The 24,194-nt window shown below is 36.1% G+C and overlaps 1 protein-coding gene across 6 annotated transcripts in view; it reads right to left on the bottom strand.

Annotated features, from left to right (window-relative positions):
* INTS8 (integrator complex subunit 8) overlaps positions 1–24,194 on the bottom strand; it is a 53,668-nt gene that overhangs the window by 19,398 nt on the left and 10,076 nt on the right. For all 6 annotated transcript variants that reach the window (XR_013486289.1, XM_020968676.2, XM_020968672.2 and 3 more), the window contains 12 exons: positions 22,330–22,437; positions 21,444–21,596; positions 17,585–17,685; positions 15,456–15,597; positions 13,560–13,630; positions 12,276–12,451; positions 8,698–8,831; positions 7,452–7,562; positions 5,797–5,998; positions 3,128–3,249; positions 1,656–1,840; positions 1,171–1,204 (listed from right to left, as the gene is read on the bottom strand). Coding sequence is in view for 5 of the 6 variants with exons in the window: in XM_020968676.2 (XP_020824335.1) it covers positions 1,171–1,204; positions 1,656–1,840; positions 3,128–3,249; positions 5,797–5,998; positions 7,452–7,562; positions 8,698–8,831; positions 12,276–12,451; positions 13,560–13,630; positions 15,456–15,597; positions 17,585–17,685; positions 21,444–21,596; positions 22,330–22,437 (1,539 nt within the window). In the remaining variant the exon portion in view is untranslated. The remainder of the gene's footprint in view (positions 1–1,170; positions 1,205–1,655; positions 1,841–3,127; positions 3,250–5,796; positions 5,999–7,451; positions 7,563–8,697; positions 8,832–12,275; positions 12,452–13,559; positions 13,631–15,455; positions 15,598–17,584; positions 17,686–21,443; positions 21,597–22,329; positions 22,438–24,194) is intronic.

Here is a 24,194-nt window from a genome sequence, read left to right as displayed (position 1 = left end):
ACTAAACAATTTAAGAAAAAAAAATCTTTATGCAAGGGCATAAAGGAACAGGCATTCCCCCCAAAGTAAATGGTCAAAGAATATAACAGGCAGTTTTCAAAATTAAGAAAAGAAAGCTATTAACAATCTTACGAAAAAATGTTCTAAAGGACTGTAGGAAAGCAGGTACAGTACTAATAAAGCACAGCTGGTAGAGCTGTGAACTGGTCTAGCCATTCCAAAGCCACTTGAAACTATGCTCATGAAGTTATCAAACTGTGCTTGCCTTTTCAGTCAAGGATAGCACTACTAGACCTCTAACCCAAAGAAATCAGAGAAAAAGGAAATATTTATGGTAGCTCTTTTTGTGATACCCCAAAATCAGAAACTAAGGAGCTATCCTCCTTCTGGGGAATAGCTAAACAAATTATGGTATATGAATGTAATAAATACTACTGTGCCATAAGAAATTATGAAATGGACAATTTCAGAGAAAACTAGGACTTTTATTAACTGTTGCAGACTGAAGAGAGCAGAACTGGAATAATTTACACATTAACATAACAGAGAAAAACAATTTGAAAGACTGATCAGAAAGACTCTGATCAATGTCATAATAAACTACACATCCAAAAGAGTAACAATGAAAAACCTTTTACCTCTTGACAGAGAAGATAAAACTTACACTTCACAAAAATAAACACATTTTTGGATATGGATTTTGTTTTGCTGGATTACGTAGCTATGATGGATAGGAGGGGAGCAGCGGGTGTGTGGGGAGGGGAGGTTCTTTCGCTCTTTTTTTTTTTTTTATTAAATTTGCTCCACGGAGGCAGGAATAATAGAGGGAGGTAAAGAGTAATAAAAACATACATTACTTGAAAAATAAAAATAACTATTTTTTTAACAATGAGAGAAAACAGTCTTCATTTACATATTCTTTCCTCATGGCTATTATTCTCCAGTTACAAAATATTTAGTATTGTTATTAAAGTAAAATCATAGTTAACAATATCCACTTAGATCACATTACCTTTAAACTTTATCATTTGAAATCATATAAATGAACTCAAAACTGATTCCAGAGTTCTCTAAAAATCTTCTCTACGTTTAGAACCTGGAAAAACATTCTCGTTCAATTTTATACTAAAGTAACACCAGCAATATGGTCAATCTTCTTGTCAAACTTACCCGTAGCTTTTTGATAAAAGAGAGCAGTTCACTTCTATAAAACAAAAAGTTTTGAACATGTTATTCAATATCAGAAATTCAGATGAAAATCAAGATTTTTTTTTTAAATAAAACTTGTTTATAAAGCAGAATGTTAAGGTTCAGGACAAATTCCAACTTTCTAGCTCCATAGTGATAAAAGCAATAGTAGCTACTATATTATTTCCTATAAAATCCTCAGTACTGAATAACTTGCAGTGTTCTTCATTTTCAATTTTGCTAGATTATATTTACCAGTTAGTATTTAACATCCTAAAACGATCAGCATCAAAACAAGTTGTCCCTTGCAGCTACGATGATCACAAAAGATGACAACTTCCTATGTTCTATTTTACACAGAAGTAATGACCACGATGTTCTTAAGGATGGATGTTTTTCATGTGGCAGGTTTTGGAAATAATGACTCAAACATGCACATTTAAAGAACATAATTGGCAGAAACTTACCTGTACATAATACCCAATGTAGATTCCCTCTGCTTTATTAAACTAATTCTCCCATCGTTGCCTCGCTTATGCTGACTGGATATACTACAGATCTGAACCACTACTTCCCAAAGATCTTTAGCCATCTGAGTACTTTCTTTAGGGCCTGGGAGTTCTTTGCATGTAGCTGCCAAAAGCTGTCCCATCTATAACATGAAAAAAATAAAACCATGCACGCAAAGGAGAATGATATTGTTTTGTCACACTTCTCTCTTCTGAGTGTATCTGAATAAATATAGGTTAACACACATGCTTGTTTAAGGACCAAAGTTTATTTCATGTTGTGATATTAAAATTGGACCACCGGTTGTTCTGCATCTCTAAGTTGTGGGTAAAGTTGGAATCATGATTTCTTAGCAATTCTATACTAGCATGAAACATAAACCACGTGTATTGGTCAGAAATATACTTTACATTTCTATACTTCTTTACAATTTACAAAGCACTCTATGGGCAGGAAATACCCACAGATTCAATATGGCAAAGGAATGAGAATTAAGGACATTCAAACTGTTTTAGGAACTTCCATCTCTCAGACCCTAAGAGATTCCTCTCCCACAACAGGGTAATACAGGTAGGTAATATAACTTGATCTGAATCAGGGATGCTGAAGCCCATTAGCTCAAACCAATTTTCTGCACACAAGAGTTAGATACATTCAGTTTAGAAAAATGTGCTCAGTTTAGGTAGCAGTTAAACTTATGGCTTCTTTAATCATACAAAATAATTTTTAAAAAATCAAGTATCATAAAACATGCATATAAATAACTTTCATATTCCTGTTTCCCACCTATCATACTTACCCATATATTTAATAACTACAGTTATCTGAAATTACCCCTGCAAAACTGTCCTGGTATGCTTTTACACATGGGTTTATGGGGACAGGGGCACTAGAAGCAAAAGAGAGTCTCAATGTCTCACATTAAAACTAGAAGTTGGAACCAAGACACTTGATGGTGACTCTACTTTACTACTGGCTCCTCTTTCCATCAAAAATGAACTATAATCCTTTCCATTCAAACTTAACTCCTTGAAAAGTTCTTGTTCATCTCCTGCCACCTTCTCAGAACTACAGGGTCCAGACCCTCAAGGATCTGCGATGCTGTGGCTTCCATCTCCCACAGACCTTTCAGACATACTTTCTACCTTGCCCATATAGCCCTGCATCTTTCACTCCTAACTACTAAAATCCAACATGAATGTAAAATTCCTAACAAGGCTTAAGAGTACAAAAAGTAGTCTATATCCATTTGCTGTCACTTCCTCAAAAATTTCTCAATATATTCAGTAACAATGATGCTTTTCAATGTTTTTATAATAGTAAAAAGTGCTAAAAAAAAAAAAAGGAAAGGTTTCCAAAGTATTGCAGACCTAAAGTAGGTGGCAGCACCACCTTCCCCATAATTCTTTCACATTAATATCACCATTACCTTCACATATGGGTTACTTTGAAGCAGGAAGGCAGGAACTTGAAGAGTCAGGTATTCATTTTCTCGCCAATTTAACAAAAAGGCAACACACTCCTCTGCCACAACTTGTCGGAGAGGGATATCTAAAAGTAAAACCGAAAAATGCTGGAATGACTACTGCAACATTTTAGTTGAAGAAACAGAAAAATTTTTTAATTTATATTTTCTGTGTGTCTCCATTATTTTGATATATTATTATCATTTTACTGCATTGAGTACCCAGTTGTGAGTTCCTGCTTGTCACTGTCTGGATCATGCCAGTTTAAACTTGATTACATTCTGTCTTGGAGATAAACAATGCTATTTCCTTGTTTCTTTGATTTCAAAGAGTATATATAACCTTTACTAGGTATTAGTATTTCAGGATTATATAAAACAAAAAGGAATCCCACAACATCCTCAAAATTAAGTGATACAGATAAAAGGAGTTTCAGGTTATCTAAAAGTTAAGAGACTACATAAAATGATTTAAGGTCTATTAAATAAATATTACTCATTCTCAAATACCCAAAAGTTTAGAGTTGGAAGGAATCTTAAAAACCAACTTCCTAATTTTACAGATAAGGAAAGGGCAAGCCCAGAGACACTGAGAACCAAAAGACATAAGAAGTTAAATGGCAGAAAGGGGATTTGAACTCAAGTTCTCTGACAATAAATTTAGGTCTTTTTAATGTTCCATACTGCCTTCCTTTATAGGGAATACTTACTAAAAAGTAATCTTCAAATTTGGAAAATGCACCTCCATCCCTTCATGACAGAAGTGGAGAGGTAGGGTGTATAAGTATTGCATCAGGCACAGAAATGTTGATTAATTTTTGCAGAGCTCCCATTTTTTATCCTTTAAAAAAACCTTTGTTATAAGATAGGGCTTTCTAGATAGTGGAAGGAGGAAGAATAAATATAGCCGGATACATTTAGAAACACATTTAAGGTAAAAACAGAAGATCAATTTTAAAAAGTAATCTTTTTTTTTTTTAAGAAAAAGCAGTCAATATGAAGATAGCTAATTTTTATGTAGGACCTGTCTTATCATCACTACAATTACTGAATACTTAACATATTGCTGAATGACACTATTAAGTCATAATTCACAACCAAGAAGGCACCGGCATCTATGACTTTCTTTTCATGGAGGTAAAACTGACACAGAAATTTAGTTGCCCACATCTTGAAAGGTCAATCCAACCATATTTATTTTGAAAATAATTAATATTTCATTCCTGACCCTTTGCTATTTCATAGCATTAAGCACCAGAATACTATGGCCTAATTAAAAGACTGCACAGCTAAATGTATAGAGGTAAATCAACCAACCAACAAACACTCATTAAATACTTTCTATGTGTTGAGGGCTAGGAATCCAAAGACAAAAAAAAAGTCCTGGCCTTCAAAGAACAATGAAATTGAAGTAAAAGGTTGCTTTCTGCTTTAAATTTAAGGGGAAACAAAGGTTCTTTAGGACTTTTGTAATATTCAATGAAATACAGGGTTAGACTTAACTTCAGGTTTTATCACTGTAGGACAGGATCATGTTTCTGCATATAGCTCTACTGGCAACAATGCAAACATTTAAATTCCTAACCCTGTTCAATACTTTTGAGAAATGCCAACAGAGTCAATCAACAGGCATTTATTAAAATACGGTGAGCCCTATGGAGACAAGAACAAATACGGAAGCCCCAAATCAAAGGCAAAAAAGAACAACAAACAATCTTGATTCCTAGGCTTAGGAACTTATTATCTAGCTGAAGAGATACAACTGTATATTCATATATTGTATATTTAATTACTATATATTTACATATATTTATTTTGTAAAAATCTTATACAAATGTGTATGTACATGTGCCTCTCTTCCTTCTCACAAAAAAAGGAAACAGTACCTTTAAGAAAACGAGTATTTTGTTTATGTCTTTGCATGTTTCCCAAGTATCTGGCACACAGTCCGTGCTTAATAAATGCTTGTCAATTATTAGAAAAAACAGCATACAAGAGGTATAATAAAAGTTCTATTCATCGTTGGGGGTGGAAGGAAAAAAGAAACAGACTTAGAGCTTCATTTGGGCTGAGTCTTGAAGATGAAGAGATTCGAGAGATGCTAGAGATGTTAGAGAAGGCAATCTAAACACAGAAAAGGCATAATAGTGAGACATCATAGAATGAGTCCTGAATAATCAAGTATTCATGTATTTCTTTTTTTCTTTTTTGGCTAGGCAATGGGGTTAAGTGACTTGCCCAGGGTCACACAGCTAGTAAGTGTTATGTGTCTGAGGCTGGATTTGAACTCAGGTCCTCCTGAATCCAGGGTCGGTGCTCTATCCACTGTACCACCTAGCTGCCCCCATGTATTTCTTGATAGAGGAGGCTGAAATTATACTCTACTCTCTGTATTAAAGAAAATATTTGATTGTTCATACACTTTATATACTTTTCCAGATATATTCAATTCAATGTGTGTTCTCACGAAGGAAATAATACTTTCATAGCTGGTATATCATAATTAACTTCCCACTTGCCACTACCACCATCACTATGCAAATAAATAGTTATAGTTATCTAGGTACTGAATAAGCATTTTTTTCCTTAATTGGAAGGGTTTCCTTAGCCTTCAAATTATAAAACGTTCATACCAGGAAGCCTCATTTCCAGATATCCACGGACCCTGCTGATGAGGTCAGAAGGGGGACGCTCCCCTGATTGCCCTGGTCCAGCTTCATGTGTGTGAATGTCCAAGAGCAGCATCTCATTTAGCATTACTTGACGGAGCTTTGGGGAGAATTCTGTCACCAACTCCAGACAAGCAGCAAACAGTTGTTTAGCATGAACAAAATCCTGTTAAAAAACATTTAAATGTCAGAATTGTACACACACTTCCATCATTATGCTTTTGCTTAGAATGGTTAAGCAGTATATGAACATGTATCAGTACACATATATATAGAGAGAAATGTAAGGGCCCCCCCACACACACACATATACATCCACAAATATATATATACCTATATGAAGAAATGAGAAATGCAAGGGGCCAACTTTTTCTCATGGCATCATTCTAAACACACTATGCCATGTTAGTTACTGGGTCACCTGGGAATTCAAAAGCTTATGGAAGTGACTGTTGATAAATCAATTAAAAAAAAAGAAATAAAAAAATTATACATATACATACACCCTCTAATTTGCCCTAACTCAGATGCTTTAAGTGGTTTCCTGTGGTTTGCCAGATAAAGGTGAAATTCTTCCATTGTCTTCTCCCAATGAATCTGTATCTTCCACTATTTTTCAGTAAAACACTTAAACTTTGGCCCAAAAGGTCTCTCTGATGTTCCCAGAATACCTTTTGCTATTACATCCTCACTACAACTGGCATGTTTTCATTTTTCCTCTTCACGTGTCCAAACAATATCTACTCTTAAAGGCTCCACACCTAGTTTTACAATGAACAGCTGATATCAACCATTTCAGTACAGGAATTCTGTCCCTCTTCTTAACTTCTATGTACCTTACCTTGGATTATTAACATTTTGTGTGTGTCTGTGTGCCCAGACTCACCACAGAGAAGAGCAAGATCTTGATGCCTTATAATTCTTTGAATCTCACAGGGATGCAATTCATACTACTTCAACATAACACATACTCAGGGGCAGCTAGGTGACGCAGTGGATAGAGCACTGGTCCTGTTCAGATCCAGGCTCCAACACACAACACTTACCAGCTGTGTGGCCCTATTGTCTAGCCCAAAACAAACAAACAAACAAAACACATAACAGATACTCAAAAGTATCTGACTGATTCATTAAGTTATGCATAAATTTTTAAAAAATCTTTTAAAAATAATTTATTATTTATGATAATGAGTTGAAAAGGACTCCGAAAGAACCAAGTTACTCAGGATTACAGAAAGGTTAATGTAAGAAACAGATTGGGCACATGGCATGACTTAGACATTAATGTGTGAGCGAAGACGGTAGTGAGGTACAGGGGCCTGGACCTGTGATTTCACTTGTATAAACAATCCTTGATAAGTAAAGTCTTAGGGAATACTGAGAGATTAAGTAACTTGTCCAGTGCTACAAAGGCACTATGTGCTAGAGACAGGTCTTAAACCAAGTCTATTTGATTCTAAGGCTGGCTCTCTGTCTGCTGCGCCACAGACTCTCAAATAGGCTAGGAGACTTAAACTTACATGATATTTCTCTAGAAGTCAGTTTCTGACTCCTAGTCTTAGTACAAAAATCAATGACACATTGTACCAATAAAATAATCAACACAAATCTTTACTCACCTTAACAATACTGCAGTGTAAGCCCTTTGCCATAAGAATGTAAACCAAATCTCTCGTTAAACCATCTTTAATTGCCAGAATGACACTACTATAAACACCTGGCACTTCCCACTAGAAGAAAAAAAAAGTCACTATTAAATTATAAACAAAAATCATAATTTCTATGTCTTAGTAAAAAGATAATTCTTAACCTCAAGAGAAATAACAGCTTATCAAAGTTGAATTCTAACCAAGATGAAAACATCCATTATGATGAGCCAAGAGTTGGGATACAGATTTAGAATTAGAAGTAATCCTGGAGTTCATCGATTCTAACCTTCTCAAATCATAAATCCTACTTACTATATCCCCACAAGTGATTGATCAATTGATCATTCAACTACTGCTTGAAAACATCCAATGATGAATAATTTATTATCACAAAGTTAGTTCAATTCACTTTTTTTTTTGCCTAGGCAATTGTAGTTAAGTGACTTGCCCAAAGTCACACAGCTAATGTCAAGTGTCTGAGGTCACATTTGAACTCAGGTCCTCCTGACTCCAAGGCCAGAGCTCTATCTGCTATACCACCTAGCTGCCAAACTCAACTCACTTTTGAATAGTTCTAAATGTTAAGTGGGTTAGATTATCAAGATGAAGGGAACATGAGAAAAGCTTTAAAAGGAGATCCCCAAAACTCATTTATTTTTTCTTTCTGTCTTTTCTATCTTAGAGTATTCTAAGATATCCCTGCTGGGGATATAGTAAACAGGACCGATGATTTGAATAGATGATGACAATATCACTTATTTCTCACTCCACTGATATTCTCCTATATGCTCTCCACCACACTGCCCCCACTCTGGTTCCTAGATTCGTTTCAGAGAATATATCTGTTAAATACCATATAATGCTACTCAGCTACATTCATCTAGTTTATCATTAAAACAGTATATTTTTTTCAGAGCCATAGTTCAGTCACGGGTTCCATTCTATCAAGTATCAGTGATACCTAGAAGGTCAAACGTGCTTCCTTGCATTAGGACCTCTAGTTTACCTTGCTTGTAATCTTTTTTTTTTCTGGCTAGGCAGTAGGGTTAAGTGACTTGCCCAGGGTCACACAGCTAGTAAGTGTTATGTGTCTAATGCCAGATTTAAACTCAGGCCCTCCTGAATCCAGGGCCGGTGCTCTATCCACTGTGCCACCTAGCTGCCCCAAAATAGTACTTTCTTACCCATTCTTAAAGAGTATTGGTAAATTCCTTACCTTACTAGATACCGTCCAAAACTGGCGTTCTGAAGTCATGCCATGTAATTCTATTAAAATCTGGCGAATTCTCCAAGGATCCACTGATAATATAAGCTGATGCTCCAACTGTCCAATGTTGACACTTGCTGAAGCTAAAGGAACAGATGACTTATAGTTGACTAATCACTTAAGAAGCACATTTTGTCAGTTTAGTGTTGTTTTGTTTTTTTTTCCCAAATGGACCTGTGATTTTATTTGGCAAAGGGAGCTCCCAATGAGGAATTTCCTGTAGAAATACAGACTGCCGTCTCACAAAATGGCCTGCAGCCTCAGACATTTGACACTTACTACCTGTGTGACCCTGGGCAAGTCACTTAACCCCTACTGCCTCACCAAAAAGCAAAAAAAAAAAAAGTATACATCACAAAATGGCCTGCAACACGGAGAAGTTAAGAGTCCTCTTAGGGTCACAGTGATGGTCAGATGCAGTACTTGAACACAGATCATACTGACTCTACCTGGCCCTATCTAGTAGGCCATGCAACATCTCATTCTAAGAACATATCTTACTAAATATGACAAGGATGACATTTGGAAATTAGGGAGTAACGAAGAATAGTACCTCCATATTAGGTTGAATTTTGCCTTAACAGATACATAAACCTTATTTATACAATTAAAATGTCTTGTACCTAGAAATTTCTGTTTACGGTCCTGATCTCTGAACTATGTCAATATGGAAAAAATAATTCTATAGTTTGAATAAGAAGTGCTATCTAATCTTACCATCAAAATAATTAATGATTTCATCTGCACTAAAAATATTCAATTCAAACCAAGTCATTAAATGAATAACATCAAATGAACGCAGCATACAGGATATTACCAGATAAAATTACATTCCAGGGCAAGTACAGGTCCACACTTCAGTGCCTCTTGTGGCATGGACAATGGGTTTTTGAAGAGTATCCCAACAGAGTATAAGGCCTATCATGTTCTACCATACCAGAAAGGTTTAAGTCTTTAAAGTACGTTCCCAGTAAAAAAACTACTTTTTGAGGACCAGCTTAGGTAAGTGTAGAGAGATGGATCACCAGCAGGCTGGCCCCTTGTAGACAAATTTTTTGGTCGTAACAACCCTAGTAACAACAAAAAATATATAACATGCTTTTGCAGTGATGGAAGCAGAATGACATAAAAGGGATCAGATGATGCTAAAAGTCCATTTTATTTTATTTTATTTATTTTATTTTTTAGTGTCTGCCAACATTAACTTAGGTGTTAGCATTGTAAATGTATGATACTTTTCTAATGACCAACAAGTGAGACATACATACTTCCTGAAGAACTGAATCATATTAATCTTGACATTCTAATGGAACCAAGGACCAATAGAAGGTGCAGTTAAATGAAAGGTAGGCTCATAGGTTCTCCATAAGAGAGGTAAATAAAGGAGCTGGTGGGTTTGGTTCTATCACACATCCAAAGGTGTTTGGATCATTTCACGGAACATGCAGTCATCTCAAATTGCAGCACGTGTGATAAGTATAAAAATAACAGCACCTTACGAATCACCATCAGTTGCAGAGAACGAGGTAGAGAAATTCTATCAAGAATTTAATAGAATTATCCAAATCAAATCAATATAAACTTCAATACTTGGTGACTACAATGCAAAGTGGGCAAAAGAGAGGAAGATGATTATTAATGTGAACGTTATCGCCAAATCAAGTTTCTCTATATAATCAAACCTGTCACAGCAAGATCAAAATGAATATTAAAGTAGAACAAAAATGCGAATATACTGAACACAACTGAGGCAACTCTACTGACCTACCTAAACAAGAATCTATCTTGATTATCAGCATTTCCCAAAGGAGTTCACCCAATGCAAACCAATCACCACTGTGAGACCAAAAGAACATGGAATCACTGATCTGGCTAGGCAAAGAGGAACAGCAGAAAAAGATAACAGCTGATGTGGAATATACCCATCTTATAGGTAGGGATGGCAGAATACAACTGGTATTTTTTCATAAAATGGTGAGAAGGGCAAAACTTTACATAAAGTTACATAAGAGACCCAACTAAACAAAGTCCCCTTGAAGACATTTAAAGATGAAACTGGACAGAGAATTTTTACAACTAATTCTCTTCATCACAAATTACAGAGGAGTCATCACATTACGTCTGTCACATTATAGTCTTAAATGTGCATATACAAAGGAGGGGAGGATACCAAAAGTTAGGAGAAAATCTTTAGACTTTATTATTAAAAAAAAAAGATTAAGAGAATATCAGTAATTACTAATCTAGTAAGTACTAATCCATATGCCTGCTTTTCCATCTCTACAAAACTTTTATAAGAATCTAGATGTGTTTTGAGATCATCACTGATAAAAGTCTGAGAAGGTAAGCTTTTGTAACCAATATTATGGAGCAGACATTTCTAGTTACATAGAAAGGTATAGAGCAGTGGTTCTCAAACTTCGTGCTCTCAGGACCACTTTATAATCCTAAAAATGACTGAGCACACTGAACAGTTTTTGTTTATGTGGGTTACATCTGCTGATATTTACCATATTAGAAATTAAAGTGGATAAATTTTAAAAATATCAATTAACTTAAAAATAAACCCATTACATGTAACAAATAATTTTTTAAAAAAAAATCTCTTAAATGTCTGGCTTAAAAGAAGACAACCAGATTCTCATATATGTTTCTACACTCAATTTGTTGTGATACATTGTTTTGGTTGAAGTATATGAAAAATCTGGTCTCAAAAAGATATGTAATTAGAAAAGGGAAGAATATTTTAATAGGTAACATCCCACTAAGTTACTTAAAATATACTAGAGATGAATTATGAAAATATTTTTGACTGTGAAAATAGTTTTGAGTCTATGGACCCCTTTAAAGGATCTCAGAGATCCCAAGGGGTCCACAGACCACACTTTGAGAACTGCTGGTATAGAGAATACCAGATCCCTGTGTCTTTGTTTGTTGACTTATCTATAAAATGAAGGGGTTAGAAGAGGGATCAGCATAGTACAGCTAGAGAACTAAAACAGTTTTTTCCCCCACATTTTAAAATACAGTAAAACTTTATTTAAAAATGTAAAACCCATTCTCAGCTCATGGGGTGCGAAACTGGGCAGGAGTCTGCCAACTCCTAGGTTAGACTAAATGACTTCTGCAGAGCATCCAGGTGTAGGTGTCTTTAGAAGATATGTCTAGAGTTCAGAAGAAAGGAGATACAGATTTGGGAATCATTTGCCTAAAAGATAATAGCTGAAGGCAAGGTAACAAACACTGCCAAGAGACATAGGCTAAATGGAGAAGAGGTCACTGGGGAGACCTAAGAGTAAAAACCCTTAAAGAGGCAGAGAGAAATCCAGCATTCTTGCTTTAATTCGTCCTACCAGTCTCTTTATTCAGTAAATGGGAGCATTAAAGCAACAAGGCCATTCACCCTACAAATTTTCATGCACAATGGTTTGTATAAATAAAACGAAATATTTTACAATGTAAAATTAAATTGTGAAGGGGAAAAGAAAACCTTGAAAAATTTTTAGCAGCAAGGTTATAAAGCTGACCTGGAATATCATAAAATGAAGTTACAGGTTTGGTGCACAGATTTACTCTAGGTGATCTTTTCCTCATCTGTTCTATAAGTAGCTTCTGTTCATCATCTTTCAACAATGTAATGAAGAGTTCATGAGAAGAAATCATAAAGACAAACTGAAGATCGTCCAATCCCAAGCAGAGATTTCTAGATTAGCAAGAAATATTGTGAAATAAAGATGTGAACAATTTAAATTTGTCAAAACATTTTGTTGCCAATTCTGTGACTTGAGAACTCTGTCGTTACTGAGGCAGTCTTCTATTTTGTTTCAATTTAAATTGCACAACATAAATGCTATGCGATAAAAAACCAACAGTTTTGCATTGGTGCACAGATTCCTAGTACTGTACTTGGTTGTTAGACTGGTGACAACGCAAATGTAGTAGGCAAAAGCAAAGGCAAGAGAAAATTTCACAGATTAATCAGGAAATAAAATACTAATGAAAAACATATCCAGGTAATATTACAAATTATAAAGTTATCAAAAATAAAACATAAATACATAAGTTACAAAACAGCTTATGATGACTAAAAAAATGTGGTACATGAAAGAATGGAATCTATGCTATAAGAAATGATGACTGATTAATACAGAGAAGGCTGCAAAGACTTACCTGAACTGATGCAAAGTGAAATAAGCAGAGCCAAGAAAACAATACTCACAATGGCTACCACAATGTAAATGAAAAACCACAAAATTATTGAGAATAAATGTTGCTAAATTATAAAGAATAAGCTCAGACCCAAAAAACAGAGATAGAAACCTCCCCCCATTTCATTGCAAAGATGGGGAAGAATAGAGGTGTGGAATATTGCATATGATGTCAGATTTTTCAACATATTGATCAGCTTTCCTGAAGGTTTTTCTCTTCTTCCTTTTTTTTTATTTTGGTGAGGAAATTGGGGTTAAGTGACTTGCCCAGAGTCACACAGTTATGTATCTGAGTCCGAATTTGAACTCAGGTTGTCCTTACTCCAGGGCTAGTGCTCTATCCACTGCATCACCCCTCTTTTCTTTTTTAGAAAAGAATTCTGTATAGGGATGGCTCTCTGGAATGGGGGAAGAAGGATATAGGGTAATATTTAAGTAATGTCAGAACAAAAAAAGTCGATAAAAATGTTTTTTCAAAAAATAAGGACAATCTAATGTATACCTACTCTTTTGAAAATACTAAGTAAAGAAATTCAATTTAACAAGAATTTATACAGTGCTTACTATACTGAAAGTCAAAAAATTATAAAATCAAGCACTTACTTTAGAAAAGCAGCCATGTTTCCTTTCAAAGTATCTGAAGTTTGTTCCAAGTTTATTGACTTTGAACATACCTAGGGATTTGAATGACTACAGTTGAAACAAAGACACTGTACAGTTATCCCTTCCACATCATGGGGGTTATGGACTTGGTGCCCCCTTGATATTGATAATCTGTATAAAATTTTTTGGTCCTCCTTTCGTACCAGAGAAGTCTGAATTTTTTCTTTTTCTTTTATGGGGTGTTTACAGTACCTTATTGTAAAATTTTGGTATATATATGGTATTAAAAGATAAAATATGTTGATACTATAATACTAAACACATTTTATATATTTTTGAGTTTCTAAACTTTTTCTGCATTGTCTGCAGGCTGTCATGTATCTGTGGCTTCCACAGAACTCCTAAAAAATTCCTATTTAATTCCTTATGCCAACCTGTGATATCAAAACCATGATGGGGAAAGTTGTGATGTGGAAGGGCTAACTATATAATGTCAAAAGGCACTTGTTTCCCAACTACTACCCTACAGAGAGCTGCAGTGTAGGCAAGTTATATAAGTGAAGAAGTAATAAACACAAAAGCTTCATAATCCAATTTTTAAAACAAAATTAATTAATTTTTTAAAAAAGGAAGCATTTACATGAAGAAAACAATTTGTTCAGAAACAGTTATCTCACTGTTTCAGGATATAGCATTAATTACTTCTCTACACCCACAGCTACTGCCAGATCAGAATACATGTTACTTGCAGAACTGACCAAGTAACATAAACAGTTCTCTTAGACAGGAATATCCATTTAGTGGTGAAGAGTGACAACAAACAAGTTATCAGAGTTTAATGAAAAATATCTATTAAAATATATCCAATTTGTTTTGCTTTCAAACTATTAACCAAACATCTATATGATCTTGGTTTATTTTCCCATGTAGATTTCCTAATCAGGAAACGAATGTGTTAACCAACTGGTATCTCATGTATTTGGCATAATTTTACATCAAATAAGATAATATTTTTATAAGTGCTTAGCGTTGTGCCTGGACACATAACAGTCACTTGACAAAAGCTTATTCCCTTCCTTTCCCCTTCATTTTGTATATTCTTCTATTTCCCCATAGTGCCTGGCATACAGCAAAAGCTTTAACAAAATGCCTGTTATTGGTCTTTAGCAATCATAACTCAGGATTATGCTGCTGTCTTAGAACAACGAATACCTCTCCCTCCCCCAAAAAAACCCTTTTTCTCCCCATGTGAGACATTAAGAGTTCTAAACGATAATTTTCTAATTTTCAAGATGACTCTAAAATTAGCATCAAATATCTCAGTATTTTAAAGTAGGAACCATAAACTAATGTTTAAACATTTTATTGCACACTTCTTTAGATATTAAGATAATAGTATACATATACAAATTTTAAGTTTCTTTGAAAAGCATTAGATGTCAATGATAAGATTAGTTACTATGTACCACAGTTTTCTATGTTGTTTTTTTTTGGTTGGGCCATGGGGGTTAAGTGACTTGCCCAGGGTCACACAGCTAGTAAGTGTTATGTGTCTGAGGCCGGATTTGAACTCAGGTCCTCCTGAATCCAGGGCTGGTGCTCTATCCACTGCGCCACCTAGCTGCCCCCACAGTTTTCTATGAAAATAAAAAAGAAATTACCATGATTCATATAGGTACATATGCTTTTACATAGTCCTAGGAATAATCTGGAGAAAATAATGTGACCTAAACACTATCTGGCAGCAATATAAAATAATTATACAAATGAACAAAACATGAGAAAACTTACTGCCAAACTTTTAAAAGCTGGACATAAGTTTTAAATTATAGAATTGGAAACTCTGGACTCTTAAAAAAAGTTTAAAAGTACAATTCAACATAAAAAATATCTTACCTCAAGAAGGAAGTCTATTTTCTCTTTGTTAGGTCGAAGAAATAGCTGGTTAAACTGAACACTAATTGTTCTACCCTCAAGTATATCACGTACTGTATTACAGGCAGAAACTTTGAAATAGATTTCATCTAAAGCTTCATTTCTGCAGAACACAAAATGAAAACTCTGCAAAACTACACAATTATGATTGTAAAAACTAAACAAATGTTTCTCATTTATTCTAAAACAGCTATCACAGGGTCCTTTCTGAGATCTTTACTGTTCTTTATGTTAACAACAGGGAAAGTCTTAGCCCAATCTAATTAGTGTGAAAACCAAGTCTGGAAGCCTGGGAACAAAAACAGGTTTGTTCCCTCTGTGCCAAGAAGGCTGGGTAATTTACTTCCTTAACCAATGGAGGGATTGAGATCCCATACCTATGACTATCAATAACCCACATACACAGAGGATAAAGTCGTAGGGCTCTCAGCATTACTGAAGAAAATTCCAGGGAATGAATAAACAAGGCATTTATTAAATGCTTACTATGTGCAAAGCACTGTGCTAAGTGTCAGAGATTCAAACAGAAAAGCAAGTCAGTCTCTTAAGAAGTTCTCCTTCTCATGGGAGAGAGAGAACACATATGGAGGGTTTCAGATGCAAGTCAGATGAAAAAGTCCCATGATCCTTAGGTACAGCCACAAAACAGATGCATCTTCTTTAACGTCATTTCCACAGATAAAATCCTATCAGTTTCTGATGCTGAACTATATTGGTGCAAAGTGCCAAAGACTTCAGTGGCAAGAACTTTCCATTCTGGTCCTTCAGTAACTGTTGCTGCAACCCCTGAAGAAGCAGGAGTTACTTCCCAGGATGATGGCTAAGGACACTGGACTAGAAGAAATGCTATTCCCCAAGCTCTTGGGTTCAGGGTCCCGGGCTGTCTCTATCAGCGTCTGAGGGCAGATGGTGGTCAAAGCTGTGGTGGTGGTTGCACTTGCTGCCTCCTCTCTCTCCTCCTTAGGGTGTTGAGCTGAGTGAGTTAGGCTGACTTGCCTGCCTGGACCTTGGATAATAGCTCTGAGGATTGGGCTGGAAGCAAGAATGGTGGTGCGGGGGAACCTGCCACTCTAACAACTGTTGTGCCTCTGCTTGTTGGTGGCAGCTGGTCAGGCAGAGTCCCTTCCCCACCATGATTTAGAATGAATTACAAAAATCACAAATCAGAAAGGAGAAGGATGAACTCCAAACCTGTGCTACTAAACCAAGCAGGCTACTAGTAATTACCAACATAAGGTCTTGCACTGCATTCAACAGTCTGACTCTATGGAAAACAACAAGTTAACGACTGGGGGCAGTTTTAGAAGAGTTCCTAATGCTCTTACTACTGGACCTGCTTTGCCTGAAGTTGTGTTTGCAGCCCTCTGATCTCACTTCCTTTTTAGAAAGCTTGTCCTGCTTCAAAAACTGGTACCTGGCAGAGAAGCCTGAGACAAAAAGACTGTTTTTGAAGGAAAAATAAGGAGGGAGACACCAGAGGCAGAGACGACAGTTAGGAGTCTAGAGAAGTTGAAGAAAAAGGAGGTAAGAGCCTGAACTCTTGACTGTGGCAATTAGAGCCAAAAGGAAATGCAAGCAAAATACTCTGGCAGAGGAACTGATAAGCCCAAGCAACTGAGTTTGTTTTTTCCAAGGATCTTATGAAAGTCTCATGTGAATGCCAGCTTTCCCTCAGTCAACAGCAAAGAGATGAAGAAGGGAAGTGTCACAAATATGCCATGTTCATACTAGATGCAAAAAGCCAGACAGATAATGCACCTTTGTCCATCTCATAGCAAACCTGGGCCCTGTTACAGGAAGTTTCACAATAACAGAAACAAATGACATTCACACCATACTTGAAATACAAAATTCCATCTGATCCAAACACCAACTCTGTGAGGCAGATACTAAAAGTATTGCTGCCATTTTACAGATTAGGAAATTGAGGCTAAAAAAGATGAAATACTTGTTCACCAAACAAGGACATACCAACAATACTCTGCATAATATAATGAAATCTGAGCTGTTTTTTTTTCTATAGCTGAAAATATCCTCCTGCTTTTATCCAAGTTTAAATACAAGTTGAATCCTTTGAGTTAAAAACTTACCCTTGCTGAGCTTTCTGGTAAAGTTCTCTTAGCACTGACTGCCTGAACTGAACAGGCAAACTCAGCGTTAGATTATCTTCAAGGAATATATTTATCACCTCCTAGAACAGATTCATAGCATTGCATCAATTTCAAAATCCACAAAAAAATTTCTCTACTGAAATAATTTCTTTTTAAAAAATGTACACATTGTTATCCAAAAACAAGGTGAACAACGATACCCAGCTGCTAAAACTTCTTATTCTTAAGATTTAAAACTGAAACCCTGCCCTCACTCCACCCTACCCTAAAGATCACCAGCAAAATCCTGAAGAAAAATAAGGCCATGTAAGTATAAGCAATGCAAGTGATTTTGGGAAGGTCACTTGAGATTCTTTCCATTATCAAATTAAGAATGGAGAACAAACTATGTTCAATAAATACAACAAATAATTTAAAACATATTTCAGTTGTATATTATAGCCAATCAAAGAAGACTGACTGGGCTAGAGGGAAGAGGAAAACATGAGGGATTAGACAGAGAGACAGAAGGAAATAGATCAGGAGACTGAGTAATATACATTAAAGAGACATATACGTAAACTTTCATGAAGTTAAGTTTACTCATAACCTCAAAAAATAATTCTACTAAAAAATTTTAAATCCCATTGAGTTTCAGCAACTATGAGCACAAATGAGAATACCACCTTCTGGTAGTTCCTCATGAAATTATCTTTGAAGTTCAGAAAAGAGTTTGTTAGGGATTTTCTAATCTAACTCTTCCACACATTTTACAGATGAAGCTCAGGATAATTACTCAAGGTCACAACAACCAGGACTATAACCCAGGTATTCAGATTCTCAGGCCAGCAATCAACTGTTCACAATATGCCATGGACAATACAAAATTAAAATGAAAGCCAGATCTAGACTATAAATGAGAAATTTAATTTTAAAACATTAAGTACCTAGAATACAAGATAATTTAAGGAGGGAAAGAATATTAAAAACTTGGGATCAGGAAATGCTTCTTGTAGGAAACAGAACATGAGAATCCTAAAAGAATTTAGAGATGGGGGTGAAAAAAGGTTATTAGGAGGGGCAGCTAGGTGGCACAGTGGATAGAGCACCAGCTCTGGAGTCAGGAGGACCTGAGTTCAAATTGGCCTCAGACATATAACACTTGCGAGCTGTGTGACCCTGGGCAAGTCACTTAATCCCAAATGCCTCACTAAAAAACAAAACAAAACAAAAAGGTATTAGGAGATAAAACAGTCTGTGCAAAAGGCAAAGAAATGGGAAACAGAATATTGGGTTTGGAGGAACATCAAGCAGATCAGTTTGGATGTAAAAAAAAAAGAAACACAGCTCAGGTGCCACACAGCAAGGCCTTTCCTAACTTCCCCAACCTCCCCACTTATTAGTACTCTTGCGCTCCTAAAATTACTTTGTAAATAATTTGTGTTAACTGCCTACACAAATGTTATATTCCCTCAGAAAAATATGGAATTCCTAAACAGCAAAAGTTGTTTGATTTTTGTCTCTGTGTATCTTTAATAAATATTTTTGAACAGAGTATATGAATAAGTGATAAGTCTAAAAAGATAGCTGTAAGCAAGATTATGAAAGATTTCAAAATGGTAAGTGGAGGAGTTTGATTTTGATTGCTAAAGGCAATAGAGTAAGCACCTACTGTGGAGATACAAAGATAAAATTAAACAGGCCCTGTCCTCAAGAAGTTTAAGGGTAAACAATATGTATATTAATATATACAAAGTACACTTGGGGTGGGAGGAAAGACTAGTACTAATACTTCAGGAGTACCAGGAAAGGCTTTGATAGACAAGATGACACTTCAGCTAGGCTTTGAAAGAAAGAGGCTGTTGTCTTGAGAAAGGGAGAGGGGGAGAAAATTTAGAACTCAAAATCTTATGGAAGTGAATGTTGAAAAACAAGAACAAATAAATAGAAGAAATTTACTAACAACAACAACAAAAAAGAATTATAAGAAGCTGAGATAACAAGAGAATACATTTCACTTTTCAAGAACAAGGGATAGTCAATGCAAGCGATAGAGGGGCAGACCTATGTTTTACAAAGAACATTTTGGCAGCTATGTGGAAAAATAGATTGGAGAGGTGACAGAATAGCAACAGGCAACTGAATTAGGATAGGTATGATATATTCGAGACAATAGGTAACAGGGGTCTGCACTACGATACTGGCCATCTAAGTGAATGATGGAAGAGATATTGTAGAGGTGGTTTCATCCAGTTCCTCCTTCAATGGAAATATTCAAGCAGACACTGTACAACCACTCATTGGTTATATAGTAACAAAGATGCTTCTTGGGGCATGGGTTGGATTAACTGGTCGCTGATATTCCTTATAACACTAAAATTCAGTGACTGATCACATGAGAAGAGCAGAAGAGATATCGAAGATGACTTCAAGAATGCGAACCTGGGAGAGGGGAAGAATGGTGGCTCTCAACAGAAATAGAGGAAGTTATAGATAAGAAAATCTGTTGAACCACATTAAGTTCTTAATGCTATACACTTAGAGAAAATTGTTTTTTTTTCTATCACACTTGCATTTACATTCTTTTCTAGCATTTGAAGTAACATATCAAAAAAAAAAAACAGAAAAAAACACCTCAGCAGATGAGTAGCTAAAAATCTACTTAACTGTATTTATAATCATTTGTACCTCTAACTGATCAAAAACAGAATACGATTCTCCTTTTAGAAAATGAATTGGGGGGGGGGGAGCCAGCAGCTAGGTAGTACAGTGGATAGAGCACCGGCCCTGAAGTCAGGAGGACCTGAGTTCAAATCCGGCCTCAGACCAAAGGTGGTGTGAACCTGGGCAAGTCACTTAATCCCATATGCCTAATTAAAAAAAAAAATGAGTAGGGGCAGTTAGGTGGCACAGTAGCCAGAGCTCTGGCCTAAGAGGAGAACCTGAGTTCAAATCTGGCCTCAGACACTTGTCACTTAACTAGCTGCGTGACTCTGTGCAAGTCACTTAACCCCAAATGCCTCACAAAAAAAAAGAAAAAGAAAAAAAATTAGTAGAGCAGGAAGGACGAAAAAAGGATATTTTAAAGTCTCATTCGGGGGCATGAAAATAACAACACAGTAAGTATATCATTTGGTTTGAGAAATGCTATATAATATTACAGTTTTCTGATTCCTATCCTGGGCTCAAAAATATACAAGCATCCTTTATTTACAGGAAAATGCTTTTTAGTAAAGGCAGAAACATCACAAATTTTATTGTGCCGGTGGCTTTCTTTATAAAATCCAATCTAAGGAAAAAAATGTCAAAAAGACTGAGTTGAGACTTTTGGGAGAGGAAAGGAGTAAAACAATAGCCAATTTAGTAAAACGCTAGGTGGGACCAAGCAGAATAGCACATCAGCAGTACAACGTTTAGTAGGGCTGCTTTTCTCCCTTTTCTAAGTATTTACAATGGTTAACAGAAGTGAGCTGTAATATCCCACTTTGACAACATATACTGTCATCTAACATGATATATTCCAGTATGAAATTATAAAATGCAAGAATACAAATTATGAAAAATTTCAGACCTGCTTAAATATAAATCATACATCCTCCCACACTCACCCCCTCCATATCTGGTGGGCAAGCTCTACAATTGGTATTATTTTCAATGCATACTTCTACTTTTTTCCTTTCAAAAAGATCTCATTTTAAGATGGTGACCTCTATTTGGACCATGATGCCAACTCTCCACTTTTTCAATTATTTCCTTAAAATGCAGGTTACAGAAACCAATCTTTTGACAAAGATTAGCTTCAAGAAATAATCAAGTCAACTTTCTTCTCCAAATCTAACATAATCCTACCACATCTTACCTGATAGTTGCCTGATCTCATACAGATATGGATTTGACTATATGAAGTTGACTGCTGTGATGTGTTATCAGAAGGAGCAAGAACATCACAAGCCTGACAATAGCCAGCTAACCGTTTCTCATCTATGGAGCAATGAAGAGATAATGAGCCTATCTGTAAAATAAGAAGGCATTTTCAGTTAGCCATCAATAATTTATCATGCCAAACAAAAACAAAACAAATCCTAGATACTGAATTTTAACAGAACAATTGGCAATAATGAAAAAATAATTATCATAGAAATATAAATAACAAAAACTATTCTTGGGGCTTTCAACTTTCAGTCTACAGATATAAATTCTACCTTCCAAGAAGGTTTGACAGTTTAGTTAACACCAAATGAGCATTCTAAAGAACAAATCAAGAAACTGGAGAACATTAAAAATCAAAGCTTGAGTGAATAATTAGCCAGAGATTCAAAAACAAGAAAGGGCACAAAAGACTTTTCTTGGGGGAATGCTCTAAGTAGGAAAGCAAAGAAAGATCTACCAATAATTATTATAAACAGAACAACGCATTTTGAAAAAAATTCAAGTATTCCGACAGCTAAGTCAAATACTAGGCAGATTAGAAATTTAAATGATTCTCTAGGTAAATGTGAAATGTTAAGGTTCAAAGGAATGAATAGATACAAGTTGTTATTTATACATCCAATAAACTCAAATGTCAACACATAAGATTCAAAATCCTGGTTGATGAGTTAAAAAAATGATTAAAATTTAATTTTGCATGTCTGCAATATAATTCAAGACTACAGATTATGAAAAATACCATACTGGCTTGAATATAAATGATGTACCTCCCACACTCACCCACCTAACCCTCCAAATCTGGCTAGCATGTTTACCTTTGAAATCAATTCTTTGGTCCTGAAAAATTTTTCTCTTGCATTTTCATAGACAGCTGAATTTGTAGAACCTTGTTGGAAGTAAACTGCACCCAAATCATAACACACCTGAGATATGGAATATGTTTAATAATACTCATTTTTCAAGCAATATCAGTAAAAAACTTTTGTTTCTTCAAATTATATACATAAAGAGCATAAATTAATTTCATAAGCAATTAGTGGTTAAAGTAAAATACTTTAAAGTTCATCAGTATGGGAACTCCTATCTACTTGCATCTTAAAGGGCTGCCTGAGGCTCAGAAGGTTAAATGATCTGTCCCTGGTCCCAAAACCTGGCTCTCTCCAGGTTCTCCTTCTACCTTCTTTGGTTTCCTCTGCTGGATTTTCCTCTACACATCCTGCCCTCTAACTGTAGGTATCCCTGGGGGTTCCATACTGGGTCCTCTTCTTTTCTCCCTCACTACTTCACTTGAAGATCTCACCAGCTCCCATGGATTAAATTACTTTCTCTATGCTGACAATTCTCAAATCTACCCATTTCACCTAAAACTCTCTGCTGAAGTCCAATCTTGCATCTCCAACTGCCTTTCAGACATCTCTAACTCGATTCCCAGTACACATCTTAAATTCATCAAGTCCAAAACTGAACTCATTATCTTTCAGCCAACCTTCCCCCATTCCCAACTTCCCTATCACTATCTAGGGCAGGGCTTCTTAAACTTTTCCTCCTCATGACCCTTTCAGTGACCATATGGGGGAAAGACCCACCCACAGTTTAAGAAGCGCTGATCTAGGGCATCGTCATCCTCATGTTTCTGAGGCTCCCAAACTATGTCATCCTCAAACTTGTAATTCCCTCTGACTCCACCCCCCACATATGATCCATATACAATCTGTTACCAAGGCCCATCAATTTTGACTTGGAAACATCTCCAAATATAGCCCCCTTCTCTCCTTTGTTACTGCCATGATCCTGGTTCAAGACCTCAGCACCTCACACCTACATTATTATAATAGCCTGGGGGTAGGTCTCACTGCCACAAGTCTCTCCTTACTCTAGTGTAGCCTCCATTCAGCCACTTAAGTGATTTCCCTAAAGTGCAAGTCTTGACCATGTCATCTCAATATTCAATAAAATCCAGAAGCTCTCTATCACTCCCAGGATCAAATTCAAAATCCTGGGTTTGGCATTCAAAGCTCTACATAACCCAACCCTCCAACCTTCACTTTATTTCCCTCTGCTCCACCCCCCCCCCAATCCAGCAGCACTGGCTTCCTTGTTGTTTCTCAGACTCCATTCCAAGCATTTTCTCTGGCTGGCTGTCCCACATGCCTGCAACACCCTCCTTCCCCGCTTCCCTGGCTTCAAGTCCAGCTAAAATCCCAGCTTCTAGAGGAAGCCTTTCCTAATCTCTCTTAATTCTAGTGTCTTCCTTCTGTGAATTATATACTATTTATCCTGTATAGCTTGTGTGTACACATCTGTTTGCTGGTTGTCTCCCTCATTAGAATGAGACTATCTTTTGCCATTCTTTGTATCCCCACCAGTACTTAGCACGCTGCTCTACATATAGGACTTGCTTAATGAATGCTTACTGACTGACAAAAGCAGGATTTGAAATTAGGTTTCTGACTAAGTCCAGTACTCTATCTACCACACCATACCATGTAAAATAATTAAAAAATGCTTTAAGGGGAAGCTAGGTGGCATAGTGGCTAGAGCACAGGCCCTGAAGTCAGGAGGACCTGAGTTCAAATCTGACCTCAGACCGAACACTTGACACTGACTAGCTGTGTGACCCTGGGCAAGTCACTTAACCCCAATTGCCTAAAAAACAAAAAAAGCTTTAAAATAACAGTTA

Source organism: Phascolarctos cinereus, unplaced genomic scaffold (assembly GCF_003287225.1).
Source record: "Phascolarctos cinereus isolate Bilbo 61053 unplaced genomic scaffold, phaCin_HiC Scaffold_4;HRSCAF=312, whole genome shotgun sequence".
NCBI classification, from domain to species: Eukaryota; Metazoa; Chordata; class Mammalia; order Diprotodontia; family Phascolarctidae; genus Phascolarctos; species Phascolarctos cinereus.
Note: the sequence above shows the minus strand (reverse complement) of the source record. Positions and strands in the feature narration are given on the sequence as shown.